Source organism: Ceratosolen solmsi, unplaced genomic scaffold (genome assembly GCF_000503995.2).
Source record: "Ceratosolen solmsi marchali unplaced genomic scaffold, CerSol_1.0 scaffold10, whole genome shotgun sequence".
NCBI lineage: Eukaryota > Metazoa > Arthropoda > Insecta > Hymenoptera > Agaonidae > Ceratosolen > Ceratosolen solmsi.
In genome coordinates, this window is record NW_011948412.1 from 24,312,002 (window position 1) to 24,330,992 (window position 18,991).

Sequence of the window (18,991 nt, forward strand, 5' to 3'; positions counted from 1 at the left end):
AAAATTTGATATGTAGGCTGATTTTGGATATGGATGAACCAATTCGTACCTAACTTATGATATTTTGCAAATCAAATGAAAACGATCGCTTCAATTATCTTCATTTACCTATTTATCCACCAAAATTTATATAGTGCAATGAACAATAATTCCATTTACTTAATTGCCAGCATATTTCTTACTTATCAAATCATGTTTGTATTTTTCATTCAAAATAAATAAAAACTAATTTTTTTATCTTTAAAAATATAGTTGCGTACAATGAAGATATATCATTTATAAGCAGATTATGGGAAATTATTTTATTTATAGGTTATCAGTTTTAAAGCACTTTTTTCATCAGCCAACTAATTTTTTGGGAGGCAATATAACCTCACGAATACTGAACAAATAATGGTAATTTTTATTTTAATCGTTAACTAATTCTTGAAGCAATCGATTTTCTTTTTAAAAACTAGATTTCATTAAAAAATACTAGAATATATATATATATATATATATATATATATATATATATATATTTATATATGATAATTAATCGAATAAATATGCGGATTTATTATTTTATATGGTAATATTTTATAAAGTATGTGTATATATTATATTTTGTATCGAGTGTGTGGATAGAATTTTTTTATCTTATCCTCATGCAATTTATTTTTCATTATTACGAGAATATTATTATAGTTAGATTTATAATATATTACTTTTCTTTTTTTTATACATAAATATCGGCAGCAGCAGACAATTTTACAAAATGTTATGTACCCTGGAATATTATGCCTTAATTGCTTATAGACAAAAACTCGGCCGTAGATTTTTTATTTATATTATTATCATTAAGATATGTTTTAATACTAATCTTATTCTATTAAAACCACTAATTTATATTGACGGAGAACAACTCAAACTCATATACTATAGGATATACTTGCATAATAATTATTCTTTTTTATTTTATAAGTTTTAAAAAATGAATTTTTACTTTTACCTTTTAGAAAACACTACATAATCGAAAACGACGAAAATCATATTTCATATGTTATTTGTTTATCTTGTATTTAACACACAAGTCATAATTATACGTTTTATATTAAATAGCCGCTTAAGTACTGCATGAAGTGCGCAATAACGTCATTGTTGGTATATTATTTAACTTATGCCTTTTTTGTCTTTTATTGGTTCAATTCTTTACAATATATGTAAATTAACCTCACTTATCTTTGCTTTTTACTTGTATCCCTCGTTAAAGTTTTTATCATGTTATTTCGAACTCTTTCGTCTCACTCTGTTTTACGTTAAAAATTTAAATTACATGTATTACTTGTATTTTTTTTATTATGACCCTGTTTTCTTAAAGGCTTTGTAATATAAATTCCTTTGACCGAAATTATTTGAAGTACAAGCAGAAGAACATAGCCTAGACGCATCACGTTAAGGGTCATCTTCGCCTAAAATAACATTATTTAAATTAACATGTGTTTTCATAACATCAATAGTTTACCAGCGATGAAATTTTACATTCGAAATTTTGTCAAGTCATAATATTCTTATTATTAAACAATGAAAAGCTGTTTGATCATTGTACTTAAATCTACGATCAATCAAATTGTCATTGAAAGAAAATAAAAATTTACAAACTTTTTAAAATTCTAATAATCAGACAGTATTGCTTATTCTAATAGAAATATTGAGGTTTATATATTTTTTAATTCATTTACTAATATTGAGCTTTTAGCCACATTTTTTAGATTTCGATCACGATCAATGTAAGGATCGATTTTCAAATAACGGAAGAGTGGAATATTTGAGAAAATTGGCAATAAGTGCACAGGGTAAGAAACTTTATATTTATAAGGGAAGACATCCCACCGTTGAAGGCCTTTACACTAAAATTTGAATATATTTAAAGAACAAGTATAGATAGTATATCATCTGCGTGTTTTTGTTATACTATAGTAAGTTGTTCTTTGATTTAACCTATGTTATTTTTGTCACATTATTGTTCTAAATATGTAATAACACTAGAATAGCTTAAGAACACACAAATTGATTTTAATACATGTTCCTTATAGTTAGATTTCATTTTCATTTCAGTTTCTATTAATTTTTGTGCATCAGCCTATATCCACCTTTAATTTATTCTAATATTATAGCTTTTGCTTATAATATCAAGCATTAATTATTGGTTAGATTCTGCAATTTTCTTAATATTGGATATATATCTTATAATTTCCGAAGAATCATACTACAATGCTTCGTAGAATGAAAAAACGAATTAAAAGAAACTTTATATAATATGATGTAAATTATAAATAAAATAATAACAAAACGAAATATTTATTAACAAATTTGAATTTATTGAAAAATAATGTTCACTTATATTAACAACATAAATTTTCAAACAAAATTTGCTTCAATGTATACTTGAAACATAAAAATAAATGATTTGAAAGTAAACATTGCATTCAAGAAAAAAGTAATTGAACAATAGATTTTGCTTCGGAAGTCATACCGCATCGCTGAAAATTCATATTTATAATAATAACTTTCAAAAAATTTGCAAAACTTGTTGCGAAACAATGTCATGCGTCACCCTGCAAAAGCTATACATCTTGTGAGATACTTTCTAGAGATTACTCCTCAATATCTACCTATTCATCATGTTTCAATACATTAATCTGAATTACACATACAACTGAATATTTCCATTTAGTTATACAAGCATTACAGTAAAATGCATAAGTGACAAATTTCGATTATTGGTGATTCCGTATTCATTTGGCACGCCTTTACGACCTTGGCACATTTTTTAGCCATTTGAGTTTAATTTTTTTTTATTGAACATTAAGCTTTGGCACACAGCATTTTTACGCACTTTTTGTTTAGCAATGGTACCTTTCCCATAGTAACAGTACAAAAAATATGCCTTGAAAATTTAAGCGTTCGCCTTACAATCGGTAGAATTTGAGCGCTTTCTTACCTCGCACTCGTATTCATCGATTATAGAATACAATTTAGTATTGAAAATTGAAAAAGGGTAAATTAAGTGGCGAGCGCGATACAATATCCTATAAAAACTAAGTTATATTTATTAGCTGATTGCCTTGTGTTATGGAAGTTTAGAAATCGGTAAGGTCGATTGCTAAAAATTTTTTTTACACTCAAGTAACTATCGATCGCCTTCGAATTCGCACAGAAAGGTTAAGGCCCCTGCACTAATGGATTGCTCTACGCCACAAAAGAATTTATGTCAATCGTCGATAATTTACTTTTTCTTGTTCGCTAATTTCTTTCACTGTCCGTTTGATAACGTATGAACAATTATTTTCCTATTAATATAGTAATATCACTTTAAAGAGCTTTTTAAATTCATTACGTATTTTAAAATTTTAAGAATACAACAGATAGAATTAGTAATGAAATAATGACGCGAAAGTGAAAAATTGGGCATATTCATTTTGTATCAATTTATAGATTAAATTAAATTAATTGTTACCAAAAAGAAAACTTAAATCAAGATTACTAAAGGCAATTGGCACCGTTGCATCAACGTCAGACGCTTTTAGTTGTTTCCTAGATGTGCATGATTTGCATGGCACTTCGATAATGAGTTTTCCTTCCATTGCCTTTTTCTCTTTTCTTTTATCAACGTATGGTCATTAGTTTAATATGAAAATACGCGTATATTGATATTAAAAGTACAAGATATTTCTTACGAAACGTACATTGATAATTTTTAAACAGTTCAAGTACTAATTATCACCGAAACTATAAAATACACGTATTCTAAACGTGAATGCATGGGACGATTTTCACACAATAAGTGAAAATAAAGGAATCATATACATAATTTCCTTTATATACATATAAAATTTATGTTCTAAAATTGTAGAGTTTATATTGCAAGATACAAATCTTATTTCTGTTCCTCTCGCTGAATTAGCACTTATAATTGAGTATTGTATATTTGTTATGGATCTACTGATGAAAGTTATATTTTACATAGATTTACTAATATTTATTTAATGCTTTTTTATACACTTCATTTTATTTTAAATTTATTGGGCCTGTTTTCAACTCAAATCAATATTCAAATTTTCAAATGTGTAAATTTAAATAACAATATTGTGAATACAGTTAGAAAGAATAACAAAAAAAGTATAAGTTAGTAATATTTTTAATTGGTTTAATACAATTAAATATTTATACTTATTCTTATTTGTAAGTATATTATAAAAAGACTAATGTAGATAATATATTTTGTCAATATTAAATATAATATCCCAAAATTGTACAAGTTTAAAAAAAATTGGTTTCTCTTCAACTTCGTTTACAAATGTTATTCTGAAATGTTAGCACACATAAGAAAAGATTCGTATGTATAATTTATAGAACAATTATAGAATTTATTTACATAATACTACATTAAATATCTGAATCTAAAATTATCTAATATTTCAATAAAAACAAAGAAGAAAATGTATAATTCCAACTGTATCCCAATATATTATTTCATACGCTTATTTATACATGTAAAAACAATTAATAAGTAAATTTAAATTCACCGCATCGTTGATAAGACATTTGAATAAGCGAAATGAATATCAAACCGGTGACATTATAAACTATGGTATATCTGACTTTTATAATTATTATACGCTAAGGTGTCATCGACACTTGAATAATATTTAATATTTCAAAGAAATATTTATTTAACAATTAGTAGTTGTATTATTTGTCAAGAGTGTAAAACACACGAGAGACTATTTTTACTTCTGAAAGTGATATATAGAATAGAATAGTTGTAACCTAATTGTATATGTGTCAACGGATATGTATTTAATGCATATTATTTCTATTATGATGATAATTTTTTATGTTACCCTAATTTTCTTTGCATCTTTTTATCATTACATGTATGTTGTTCTTTTTTAAAATCTTATTTTTTAATAAGATCCGAATGAACTTTGAACTCTTAAAGGAAAGCGTATTGTTATTTTCATTCCGTTAATGCAAATTTATTTTATTTTAATTGTTTAGTTAGTTTGTCAATAAATTCCTCTATGAAATTAAGTTAATATATACATTTTTATGAATTCAGTCTTCATAATTGTGTACTTTATCTAATTATCTTTACAAAAAAAATTTCACAAATTATAACAAGTATGCAATAGTGTTTTTTGTGCTAATTTGTTAATTTTTCAATGAAGATTTTTAGGTCTATATTATTATAAGCACCAGAAATATATTTTCTATATTTATACTAAATAATCTTGTGATATTTTTAAATAAAATAATTTCACTCGGATCTTTCTTTAAATACAACAAGTTTGTGGGATGTTTAATATGCTAGATAATAATTAATGTTATTGGTAGCATTTTCGACGTAAATCGACCCTTATAATATGTTGTAAAGACATAGTCATGTAATCGATACAGGGATCTGGTCCGCTTTGATAAGTTATAGCAGAAAAATTGTGTTTATTGTTTTTCATTTTTTTTAATAATTTTCTTTTTCTTTTTCATATTTTACTCATTTGGTAGTTTAAAAACTTTCCTTCCCGTCGGTAAATTGGATGCCCATGAGCAAAACTTTAAAAACTTATCAATTCTAAATAAGGAAAAAGTAGTTTTCATAAATCGTACAAATCACTTAAATAACTTCATAAATAGTAAATACACTTAATTAACTTCACAAATAACATTCATTAGAAATTATCTTAAATATATAAATATGTAATTTAAGTTAAAATCAGAGTATTAAATTAATATTATAAACAATGAAGCTGATGAAAAATGAATCGAAGTGAAATCATACATGTACATTTGTACATGTAAAATAAAAAATCGACTTTTCGCTCAAGGCTACATCCCGAACAAAAACTTTAGTTGCATTTTCCTTCTGCAATCCGCTTTTAAAATCATTCATAACTACAAATAACCTATAATCAATTCTAATCACAGCAATATTTATTGTTGATATACACAATCATACAAAGTCTCTCATTAAGCATATTTTTCATTGTTTCTTATATTTTTTTATTTGTTTTACGTTTTTGTTGTAAATTTACTTTCCTTCCACTTCTAGATACTTGTTTTCTCTATTCCACTCGTAAAGCCCTAAGAATAATTCTTAATTTTCTTGATGGTTTTTTACCAGTACTTTAGTTTTTCCGATACATTTATTTGTTTGTCGAGAGAATTGAAGTCGGATATCGGATGGATATAGGAGAGGCGCAGATTGCATATAACATAATAAAGCAGAATTAACGCTTTAATTTTAATAAAGAAATATGTATATAACTTTATTGATTTGATATACATTAAATAGCCGTTAAATATCGATTAAAGTATAAAAATTGTAGTATAATTTCGACGACTTTAATTTTGTACAATATACCTTATTATTATTGTCATGAAAATCAATAACAATTTTGAACGCTAAAATTGATTAGAAAATAGGAGAAAAAAATCGATTAAAATTCAAGTCACAAAAATAATTTTATAAATAATATGAACTCGCGTAGTTCGTGGTGAGATAATGAACTCTTAAGTCTCTCCATCGAACTTTCGAATTTATTTACGTAATATGAACGAATAACAAGTGTATACAAAAAGGCACTGCGCGTATATCGCGGTTTGCTTTAATTTAATAAGTGAAGATGATTGTTCGATACTTTCGACCACGAGGGCTAGATCACATATAAAAAAAAAAACAAAATAAATAAATAACTAAATAGTAAATGGTCTATATGGGTAAGGAAAAAGGAGAAAATTTAGAAGCGACTAAGTCCCTTATTCTTCTTTTTGTGCTCATAATTCATAAATAATAACGAATACATTTTTCGTTTATATACAACAGCGACATAATTTAAAAATATCGATGTGATGCATGAGTGCATATTTACAAGTATTATCGTTCTACAAAAAAATAAATCTACAATGATATTTGTAGCAATACGTTAAAATGATATACACAATTATGTGGACATGCAAAATAAGGAATATGTGATAGTGAGAGTATAAATTTTGTAAGTATAAACACATAAGAGGAATGACTTCTATTAATGTGTTATTATATTGGTCAAGAAACATTCACTGATGGCATTAGCAATATTTCTTAAAATGACCTTAGATGTATGAAAACATTGATTATTGGCTAAGGTAGTAATTTTATGCTAAAGTAAGCCATCATAAAGTTTATGGCAATGCGGCCAGAGTTAGTTTAGTAACCACTAGCAATTTAAAAAATGACAAGACAAAGTGAAAGAAAAACAGTCCATATATAATATATAATTTTATAACTTGAGTACTAATACTTAATCAATATTATAACAATAAAATATACAAGCATTGATTTACAAGGATTTTAATAACTAAGAAAAAAGTTAAACAAAGCATTAAATAAACTATACTTATCATATATATTTTGCATATACCAAAAAACAAGAATTAAAATTTATTTTAATTATTTAAATTTCAGTCAAGCTATTGAATTATATATCAGTAACCACACAAAGTCAATTGCAAATGTTTTTTCCGATACTCGACTTCAGCTTCAGGACTAATAAAATATTGTATTGTTGATGAAAATATTTTCTATAATTGTTATTTTAATTGAGAAACTTTATTATTTCAAAGAAATTAAATATCAAAGAATCATTTTATAAGAAATGAAAATATAGTTTTTTAATTAAATAATTTTTATTAATAAATTAAGCTATCAAATAAAAATCGAGGGAGATTGCCGAGCCTCTTAACTTTGGATTTGCCACTAAAAAGTTAATCTAATTAATTTCTTCTTTTTATTATATAATAAATATATATCATATATGTATATGTATGTATACATACACATCCTTATTTGCATTCCATGATATAATTTCACTTGTTTCTTACTTTTCTTTCCATCTTTTTTCGCTTTTTATATCATAAGAAAAATCACTTATTTCCTACATTCTATTCCAAATTAACTTCGCTCTGATTCTTTTCAAATTCTTACGAAAGTATAGGATTTAACGATTCCTATTTTTTATCTATCTAATAGCGGATGTGGAATCGAAGTGAGCTAACCATTGATAAATCTCATGGAGATTTTATTAGAAAATTTTACCTTTCGATTTCTGGCTCAGAATTTTGTCTTTTAAAATACTTTGATATAAATTAATTTAAATATATATACTATTATATATATATATATATATATATATATATATGTATACATAATACTAAAAGACTCATCTTATTTTTGTTTTTCAATTCAAATGCTCGCTTATATAAAGTTTATTCAACGAAAAACTGACAACACTTTGTACATGCACCTAACCTAACTACTACATGATATAATTAAATTTATTTTGTCAAATCACAAAGAGCTGTTATCCCTATTAGATCGAATCACAATTTTCATAAATAGAAATCGAAAAAATAAATATTTCGATCAATCCATTAATAATAATAATTAAAATAGAAAAGTAAAACGACTCAAAATACAACTTTGACTTGAAGAAACAAGTACATATTTTCATGTATATTTCTTCGATATACATATCACTCGCGAATAAAACTATTAACAACCGATATAAAAAAGTGCTTTTGCAGGTGAGATGCTTAATTAACAGTCGATAATACAATGTTGCACAAGTTTTTTTGCATGTGGAATAAACTATGTTATCCATTTTTTCCTTGAAAAACTTCCAAATCTGCGATATTAGCTATTAGTTTCTTTTCCTTTATTTGTATTCGTTATTAAATATAAAAATGAAAACTAATTTATCTTTGGCTTGTTCCCTTTACCAATCAACAGCAGCAGCAGCAGATAGCTGCAATGCTCATTAATTTTTTTCTTTTTTTCAAATTTTTCATTTATTTCATTTTTTTTCATCGTAAATAATTTGTACAGTTTTTTACACTAAAGTGTTTACAATTATCCCTTCTACAGATAGCTAGCTATGTTTGCTACTCTCAATTGTTATGAATGCGTTGCATTCATTTCTGTAGCAATATATTTTATTTACTTTTATTTGCATATGTTATGTGTAGTACGTGTATCTTTTATATAAATAAGTCCCATGTGGAAATTTTTACCTCGTCAACATTCAAATCTCCTTTCTTTTCTATGCTCTTTACCATCTCGAGTGAGATTGAATATATTTCATGACGCTTTCCTCGTTGTTTATTCAGATCGTCTATTTAACCGCTTAACCTGCTCTTTTTTAACATAAATATTGTGGCACTATTTATGATCCTTCAAGAAATCCTTATTGTAACTTTTTATAAGGTTTCCATTCTTGGTATACACGCATCTTGCTCAACATTTACATGACCCTCCAGATGTTGAGGTTATCAATAGATAAGCGAATGTACCACTCGTATTTCTTTACTCTTATAATCTCACTTATGATTCCCGTTATTACGATTACTTCTCGTGCCTTATCAAGATCCATTTGGCTCCTGAGTTGTTTATGCCGGCAGCGCACATGCGCATTACGACTGATCACCGTAGCGCCATCTAGCGTGTTGTAGCGATCGTCGAGTGTCAGCAGTGAGCGACTGTTACAGGCGACGTTGATGACGACAACGCTACTCAGAAGATGCGAACTCTCCTAATGAATTGATGACTTGACAATGTGATTAGGGGTGATGTACTGAAATGCAGGTATTGCCATGCCCCCGGTTTCAATCGATATCCTAAAACAGAGAAGAAAAATGTTAATTCACATATATAAAATTAATTCACAAGGTTTGCTTTAGTATTGTATATTTATTATTAAAAATTAGTATGACTACATCAACAATCGCTTCTAAATTAGTATACACGAGTGTATTTATGAATTAATAACTATATTGACTTTTTGTATCAAAATAATAAATTAATTATAAAATAGTAATATAATAAAAACGTGCGACCATTTACTTTTACTTTAAAAAAAGTAATATACGAGAAGCATAAAGTAATATTTTTCGAGTTACAGTTAAAATTCCTATAAATAAATCAAACACATAAGTATTGGATTCAGAAATTCAAAATATAATTTTATAATAATTTCAAATTCTCTTAACTCTTATTAATGCATTCAATAGAAAATTGGAGCTCATAAAGATAACCATTGATATACCTTGAATTCTTACACATACAAAGATTAGTATTTTTATTTATAAAATTAAATACAAATCATATTACAATGACAAATTACTATTACGTCACTGAATGAAAGGTTTAATCATTTTTATTTTACAATTATCCATATTCGTATCATATATTTTATAAATTATTAATATAAAAATAAAATGTTGAACATAAATACACTTGTTAAAATATAATTCGATTGTTGATACAGACATGCCATTTTCGAAAGAGAGAAGTCATATCTATTACTGTGTGCACTCAGAAAATTATTATTACAACTTACATTATTGTGATTTATATCAAATTTTATGCATACTTTTAAAAAACATTCTTTTTAATCAAATTTAGCTTATTTCAATATATTTTTAATTAGTTAATTTCAAAAGATTAATGTACAATTTTGTATTCAATATATTGTTAAATTGAATGAAATTTTATATTTAATTCACTTTTTAGACCAAGTAAATAGAAATGTATTGATAAGTCGTCTGAAAAAATAAAACAAACAATATCAAGAGTATTCTCTATAACGAAAAAAGCTCAATAATTTCTTAAGAAAAAAGATGTTTCCATTTAAAAAGAAATAACATGCTAGAAGTAACTAAAATTTTTATTAAAAACGGCCTTTATAAATTACGGTAAAGAAAAAGGTTTTGAAAGAAAAGTAAAAAAAATGTAACGTACTTTGTTTTAAGACGTTTAAAGTGACAGTGCATTCAATGTACAAATAACGGGAGAAACTGTCTCTTTTTTCTTACAAATGAGATCCGTTTTTTCCAAGTTCATGGCAAAGTTTTGATCTGCTCAATGCAAAAGACAGCTTTGCCAGAGAAACAATACGGTTTAACGGGATCAGCAGATTAAGAGGAGTAAAAAGGAGCGGACAGTGCTTACCGAAAACGGGCAGGAGCCTGGGTCAAGTTGGTTGGATGGATACATCTTCACTTTTTTCTTTCTCTCTTTCTTACTTTCATTTCCTTTCTTTTTTTTAACATCTCATTGAAAGTATTTCTCCGTCATCACTTTTGCTTTTATCATATATTCGATTCAATTAAAATTTAATACTATTATTATCTAAATCTATTTTTTTCAATAATTTGAACAAAATTAAAGTAATATATTACATATTCTATATTAATAAGAAAATAATAATACTTAAATCTGCCTTTCTGTATTCCAATTTCATTCTAGAAAATAATTACACATAAGGAGCGCATATATTTAATTTAGATAATTGGATTAATTAGAAAATGTAATAAGTATTTCATTCTAAATAAAATAAAATAATAAAATTTAAAATACCTCGTTTATACACATTTTTTATATATAATTTTTATGTAAATTCGTAGAAATAAATCCTAAAGCTGATTTTCATATTGCATAAGCTAAAATGTCTTTTAAATTAAAGTTAAGTATTTCTTATTCAACTCAAAATAATCCAATGTCGTGATTTAATTATCATCAAATAATAAATCTTTCAATTAATAATATTTGACGAATTAACTTAAAATTAATAAAAGATATTAAATAATACATTTGGCTTTGATTTTGGAGGAGGCTAAAAGAGATCTTAGAATAGTTTTTTTTTCTCGTAGTAAACACGCCTAGCTCTTTATTCAGTAAGATGATACAGAGTAGCCAATCAATATCTAAGCACATTATTGACGTTAATTAATATCTAAACAAAATTCTGCATAATTTCCACACTAGCGTTCATTATGTTTCTAAATTTCGCGCTTATCTTTCATTCACATCTCCTCTTTCTTTTCTTCATTCGCTTACATAAATGCAAATCTCTCTCACTCTTTATCTCCTTTTCATTCCTTTACATAAATATAAACACACGCGAACATACACAACTAAAAATTACTTTAGATTACTCTTATGTTCACTTACTTATTACGGGAAAGTTAAGTTTCATTTACGTTCTTAATAACAAAATGAATGCATATTAAGCAAACTTTTGATAATTGTTGTGAACAAAATACCACAAAACCGAATTAACAAAATACAATATATCGAAAATATAATTCATAAAATCAAAATCTTAAACATAAGAAAGCCAAGAAAATTTGTTTGATTATTTATGCTTTTTCTTTTAAAAAACAAAAGATGCTGCATTTGCGTGGTTCACTGATTCTACTCAATAACATTTTCCATTTTCTGTTCACTATATTAGACGTAAAAAAAAAAAAAAAAGGTAAACAGAAAAGATCAAGGAATGTCGACACGCTCGTCTAATTTCATTCTTTGCTCAAATTTTTTTGTTTGCTCGTTCATACATAAACGCGAAAAATATCTGTACAATCAAAAAAAAAAAAAAAAGCAGCAAAAGAGAATAAAGTAAAATGCTGTTCGCGCACTGAATTCATGACAATCGCAAATACGGACATTCTAATTCTAATTTTATAAGGTTATTGATAAAGTTATATTGCTATTGCTATATTATATGCGAATACGTATATACGTTCACATGCGCCCACATGCACACACATAGTTTACACATGGTCCACGCATCTAAATGCGTGCGTGCACACCCACTCATATATATATATATGCATGTGTGCGTGTGTGGGCGCACGCGCGTATATAATTATTATATAATATGGTGATAATTAATCTAAGTATCAGAAAACAATTTCTAATATTATGAGACTAAGCTCTATTTTTCACCGAAATTTTAATTTTACTTTATCCAACTTTTTTGTGCATCGAGCTTTATAACTTGCATCATTTTTCTACTTCTTTTAATTTATCTCAGTCATTCAGAACAAATACATGATTATGACTTTTGGTTATGCGATTAAACATATTAAACATATAATTAAAGATTATGTTCAATCTTCGGATACATGCTATAATTAAACCACCAAACTTTCTTTATTTCCGTCAATTAATTGCCTTATATATTACCTTTTATATATTCGCTTTCTTTCTCACTCACACAGTCATTCAATTTTCACATCATTATTTATTTACGATACATACACTTGCATCGACAAAGAAAGAAGAAAACATTACCTCTCGTCACCAAAAAGAAAAAGAAATTATGTTAAAAAGATTACAGTTTAGTACAAATGAGTAAATGGCTACACGCTAGAAAAAAGACTTGATTAAAATCGCTGATCGTGCAAATATAAATCGCGATTATACATCAATGAAAACGAGTATAATGTTTATATGCTTCGTGTAACGTGTTCATATAGTATAAAAAACGTCAATTAGTGAGGAGCCGCGACGCATGGGCATAAATTAATTTCCTTCATATTTTTCAATTTTTCTCCCTTTTTTCAGTTATTCAATCATATATAATTTCCTTTTTTAGAAAATTATACAAATAGTAATGCTGTATAAAATAATACATTTGCGGCTACTCACGAATACGCACTTCATTAATTGTTTACAAATGTCTTGTTCTGCCGATGTCTCTATTTAATATTCTTAATTCTTTGAGACAGAAAAAAGAATTATTTCTTTATATTGTAAAAGTATAATAAGCAAGTACAATGCTTGTATTCAAATTAAATAATCAAAAGGCAAATGTTATCAAATTGCATGGGGCCATTATTGGCTCTGTATCAAACGGCGCGATGGCATACCGCTGCAAGTACACACCATTCTTCTATCTCATTCTCATTTCACCAACAAAGACTGTTAAATTATTTTTTTCTGTTTTGGCACAAATAACCTACAGACTATGAGCATTTTAAGCTAAAACAAAATGCTTTCTTTACAAAGTCTCTTTAAACATCAACGAGATAATATATTCCTACCTTATTATAGCTTTAAAAAGTGTCATTAAAAATCGTTAACAGTAGTTATTATTAAGACTCGATTTATTTGTAGAATTTAAAAAGAAGAAAGCTCATTATATTAACAAGCTAAAAATTCCAATTCAATAAAGTAGGGGTATATTGGCTGAAGCGAGATTAAAAAACCAAAAACAAAAAATAATAACAGATCTTTTGAGAGTCGAAATGAAATGCGTATGCGTTCACCATCCGCACTACGAAAAAGGAGTGCTACAAATAATAATAATAATAATAATAAAACACAAATAGTTGTAAATCCATATAAAAAGAGACGAGTAAGGGCATGATAAAAAAAATAGAACAAAAAAAGAACAAAAAACAGTAGGATGTGGAGTGGGTGGGAATTTAACCGAAAAGGAAGAAAAGAGAAGACTCGTCGCTCGAGATACGAGACACCGACGCCGCTGTCAGTGCTAGCAAGGTCGACGCACGCCGTGTTGATCCAAAGCTACCGGCGCCGCGCCATCCGGAAGCTTAGCAACTTAGTAGGGATTGTACTTGGCTCGCTCGGACTTGAACTTGCCGCTGTCGATGGGCCCAGGACCACTTGGGCTTCTCAACCTTGGCGTGAAGGCCTTGTGACTGCGATGGACGCCCGTCGTCTGGACGGGCAGGGCGGTGGCTGCGGCGCCCGCGGCGCCCCCTAGCAACTCCGTGAGACCGCCAAGGGCCGTAAGACTGGATAGGGCGTTAAGGGCGCCCGGCTTGCTCAGCAGCTGGGCCAGTGGGATGGCGCTGGCCAAGGGAGAGGCAGTGGTTGTGGTGGTAGAGGGGGAAGTAGCACTGGCCCCGGAAGCACCGGGAGTGGTGCCGCCCCCGGGGCTTTGGGTATTTTGGGCCTCTAGGTTTGCTTTCTGCAGTTCGACACTGGGGAACAAGACAACAAATAACCGTCAGAAGCTTAGGATTATTTTGCGGGAAATTTGCTTGCTTGATTTCATTTATAGATTTCAGATTGTTTTCTTTTTTAAGGCTTGGCTGTGCTTTTGCTTGTTACAATAATAAACCAAATATTTGAAAAAGGAGGCAGTACGGTTAATGCTAAGATTGGAAAATGATTAACCGAGGATTTTGATTGTGGACCGAATAGCTCTGGGAACTGGTTCGTATGGATAATGCATCTATGACTTGGTTGTTGATTGACGAATGTTAAAAGGCATTTATATATATATATATATATATATATATATATATGTAATTTTATAATTAGCTTAGATCCAATAAAAACTTTTAAATGAAGTTATAAAATTACAGTTTCAGATTATATTGTGACTTGTATGATTTCATTAACTTTCCGTAAGAAAATAACAAAATATATTGAAATAAACATTGGTCATTACACGAAATAAGAGCTTTCAGTCAAATTAAAAGAAAAATTCTTCATTCTTAAAATACTTGGTTTACAATAGTAACGAATACAATAATTTATGTATATTAACAACTGTTGAAATGATAATATTAATATTCACTTTATATTTCTTTTATTAGTTTTAAAAATAATTTATAATAATTCGAAGTAACTAAGTATACGTTATTGTTTAATTATAAAAAGCCTAATAATGAAAGAATGGGAAAATGATTAAAGTAAATTATAATATAAAAAATTAAGCTGACTTAAATGACAGGACTTCATTTATATAAAATAGAAAGCATATCGTAATACATGCACTTCGATACATTAATTTTGAAAATAATCTTTTCACAAAATTAAAACTCGTTAAATAAAATTCATTTTAAAATGTAGGAAAGTTTTATGTGAAGTCCATACAAACAGATAGATTGGTAAAAAAAAATTTACAAAACATTTAACTTATAATTTTCGATCAATGAAATGTAATTAAATTTTAGAGTGAGTAATATTTTCTGCAGATTTAAGAACTCTATTATCTATCAAATTCACATAACCAACCATTGAAAACCGTTAAACTGGCATAATAGATCGGTGACAAATAGTTTAGATTATAGTAATATAAATAATATATTTAATAGGATGAATAATATTGAAATAAAATTATATTGTGTTTCGGTGAAACACATATCATACAACATTAAACATTCGATAAAAACAGAATATTGTTTTAATTCGTTTTACTTATTCAAACATATACTATTTATATAATTATAAAATAAATATATAAATTTAATAGTATAATATTTTATGATTAACAATTTTGTACACAAATAATAATAAATAGTAATAAATGTAGTACTTAAATTTATAAAAATAATTTTAGTATTTAAATACTTGTAATGAATGATGAATTAATTAATTGCATATTAATGTTTTACACTTCATAGTAAATATAGGTAATAATTATATACTGTATAAAACAAAGAAAATGTTTTTTTTTTTAAAGATAATTTTGTATTTCATTCTTTAATATCTAGTTAATTTTTTAATGTTAAATTATCTTTTTAAAATTAAATACATGTCAGTATTTTACTGCTCTATCTGTCAACATAAGACATTCATCGATATGATATGACTAAGACTCATAATAACGCGGTAAGATATGGCATCAACATCCTTTTTTAGCATATTTTTCGAAAAACCGAAAAGCTGAAAGTTGAAATTACTCATATATTTACAATTAGTAACAATAATTGCTTGTAAGAGTTAATTAATGCAGAATGCTACTCTCAAATCAATAAATAAAAATCTAAAGCGAATTAGTAGTAAATACAAAATCGGTTGAGAATAGGTACCGGTTGCTCTCGAATTCTCCATTATAACTAACATTTTTGGGTGTCTGTAAATCTCGGTTTTGCATATAACCACCAAGTCTGTTTCTTCAGAAAAAAAAGGTTGAAAAATAATAAACGTATATGAAAAAATTGTTTAAATAACACGATCTGCACTTTAAACGCTGAATATGTGTATTTAAAAGCAAAAAGGATAAAATTGAATGATGAAGTGATTTCTAATTACGTGCGCATGTTGGCGTGTTATTGCTAGGAAAATGAAAGTAGAACCATGTTTCAGGAGAAAGTGCAGGTCGCAATGGAATGAGTGCAATGTAGATAGTTAGCTGGCTGGCTGGTCGAGGATGATGATGTGATAAATAATAAAATTCACAACAAATTATGATAAATAGAACAATCTCAGGAAACTGATTGTTTTTTTACTGGTATATGCATTAATAAGGTAAATGATATCTGGAATAATATATATTGGATTAAAATAATACAGGGTGCTTATGGTGATGCCATGGATGTATCATTTTGTTGGATCTGCGGTTAAGTGTTTTGGTTAAGGACGTTTGTCGAACGGTCATTTTATCTCCAGATAAAATTTTCGTTTGAGAGAACAAATATTGCTCACGTGGTCATAAACATAATATAAATTCACAAACCATTACGAAAATCTATCAAAATTACATAAATTAAAATTGAATTAAAAAGTTGATCAATAAGTAGTTACCTAATAATATAAAATTAATTTCTAATAATAAATATTTGAAAAGATATATATATTAGGGCGTCGCAAATAATTTAAATTTATTTAAATAATAATTTTAATAAAATTTAAATTCTATAGGGTTACAGAAGAATGCATCTTTTATGCCAAATAAATTAAATGATGTTAATTGAATCATAATTGCAATAAATAAATTAGAAAGTTAGTACAATTAAAAATCTATAAATTGATTAATAAAAAGTCTTTTATAATAATTATATATTTCTTTAATTATTCTCAAAATCTTCAATAGAATATTTATTATAATTAACATTAAAAGAAGAATACTGATTAACAGAAAAATAAATCTATATATTCTAGGAGTTGTAACAATAAGAATAACTATTATTTTTATGAATGTAATCTATATAGTATATCTATATAGTATATATAAATTACATGCGTAGAAATAATACGCCCTAATTTTAGTAATTATCAGATATCGCGTTTTGTAACTCTCAGAAAAAATATTATAAATAAAATATATATTGTATGCCCATACAATATGAAGTTATTAGAACAAAAAGTAATAATAAAACATTAGCACGAAGAGGCATCCGCTACTAAAATAGAAGAATTATTTGTTTCTTTAACTATATGAATGAATACCATATATTAAATCAGGCATTAAATTCGTGGTACTTTATAATTAACGATTTTTTTTGATAATTTTAACTTGTAGATTATACGTATTACATGAATACATTACCATTGGAAAAAATTATATATTTGTGGGATTATAAACAGAAGCCTCTAAGGTATGGAAAATTTTATGTAAATTTCTATAACGATCCATTTTACTCGGAGAAAAAATATCATTAAGCACTGAAAAATACACACCACCTTTAACCATTATTTAACAATGTCTATACCATATTTTAAATATTTAGAATTAAAGTTCTAATACAAATTAAAATTTTAGTACAAAGTAAATTAGTAGCATATAGATAAGTAATGATAAAAAAATATAATAAAACAACAAAGTTAAAAAGAACTTTTATCTCCGAGTATAGTCCGAGGAAAGGAAATGATGCTCTGCCAAGGACCGACGGGAATCTTCGTCCTCGATTGAATGATAGTATCCTATGGAAGGAGGAAAACAGAAATTTCTGTGATCGGAAATAACGTTAATTTTAAACATTCATGAACTATTGAAATGAAAAAGTATTATACAGTGTACAAAATGTAATATTGTGGAACGGAATTGACTGTATGATATATTATAAAAACAAATAAATAAATAAAACGAAAGAAAAATCAATAAAGAAAAAATATTTGCCGTTATTTCCGTTCCGGATAGATCCACGTAACTCATCATGAAATAAGAGGAACAGTGCCAGGCCAGACGTTTAGGATAACAAAAAATGTCATTTCAAGTGTGGACAGTCGAGTCTGCAGGATTCTCAAGGTATTGTTTGTCTGGGCCTGGAAATATACAGGACCTGGAAATAAAGGAATTAGAGAATAGTCCTCGATGTTGCTAATCATTATCGCAGCCGCCGCCGCTGCCGCCGACGCCATAGTTGAATTTCTCTTCTTTCGTTTGTCTCACCTTGGCCACTGTTGCTACCGATGCCTAATAATCGCTGC

At 27.3% G+C, this 18,991-nt stretch overlaps 1 protein-coding gene across 2 annotated transcripts in view; it reads right to left on the reverse strand.

Annotated features, from left to right (window-relative positions):
* Nucleotides 1–9,016: 9,016 nt before the first annotated feature.
* mub (poly(rC)-binding protein mub) overlaps nucleotides 9,017–18,991 on the reverse strand; it is a 50,075-nt gene continuing 40,100 nt past the window's right edge. Inside the window, exon 8 of one of the 2 annotated variants that reach the window (XM_011500488.1) lies at nucleotides 9,017–9,693. In XM_011500488.1, coding sequence (XP_011498790.1) covers nucleotides 9,609–9,693 — 85 coding nt within the window. In that variant the 3' untranslated portion in view covers nucleotides 9,017–9,608. Of the gene's footprint in view, nucleotides 9,694–13,601; nucleotides 14,812–18,991 lie in introns of those variants that run through there. The other variant, XM_011500478.1, reaches the window with a different exon arrangement.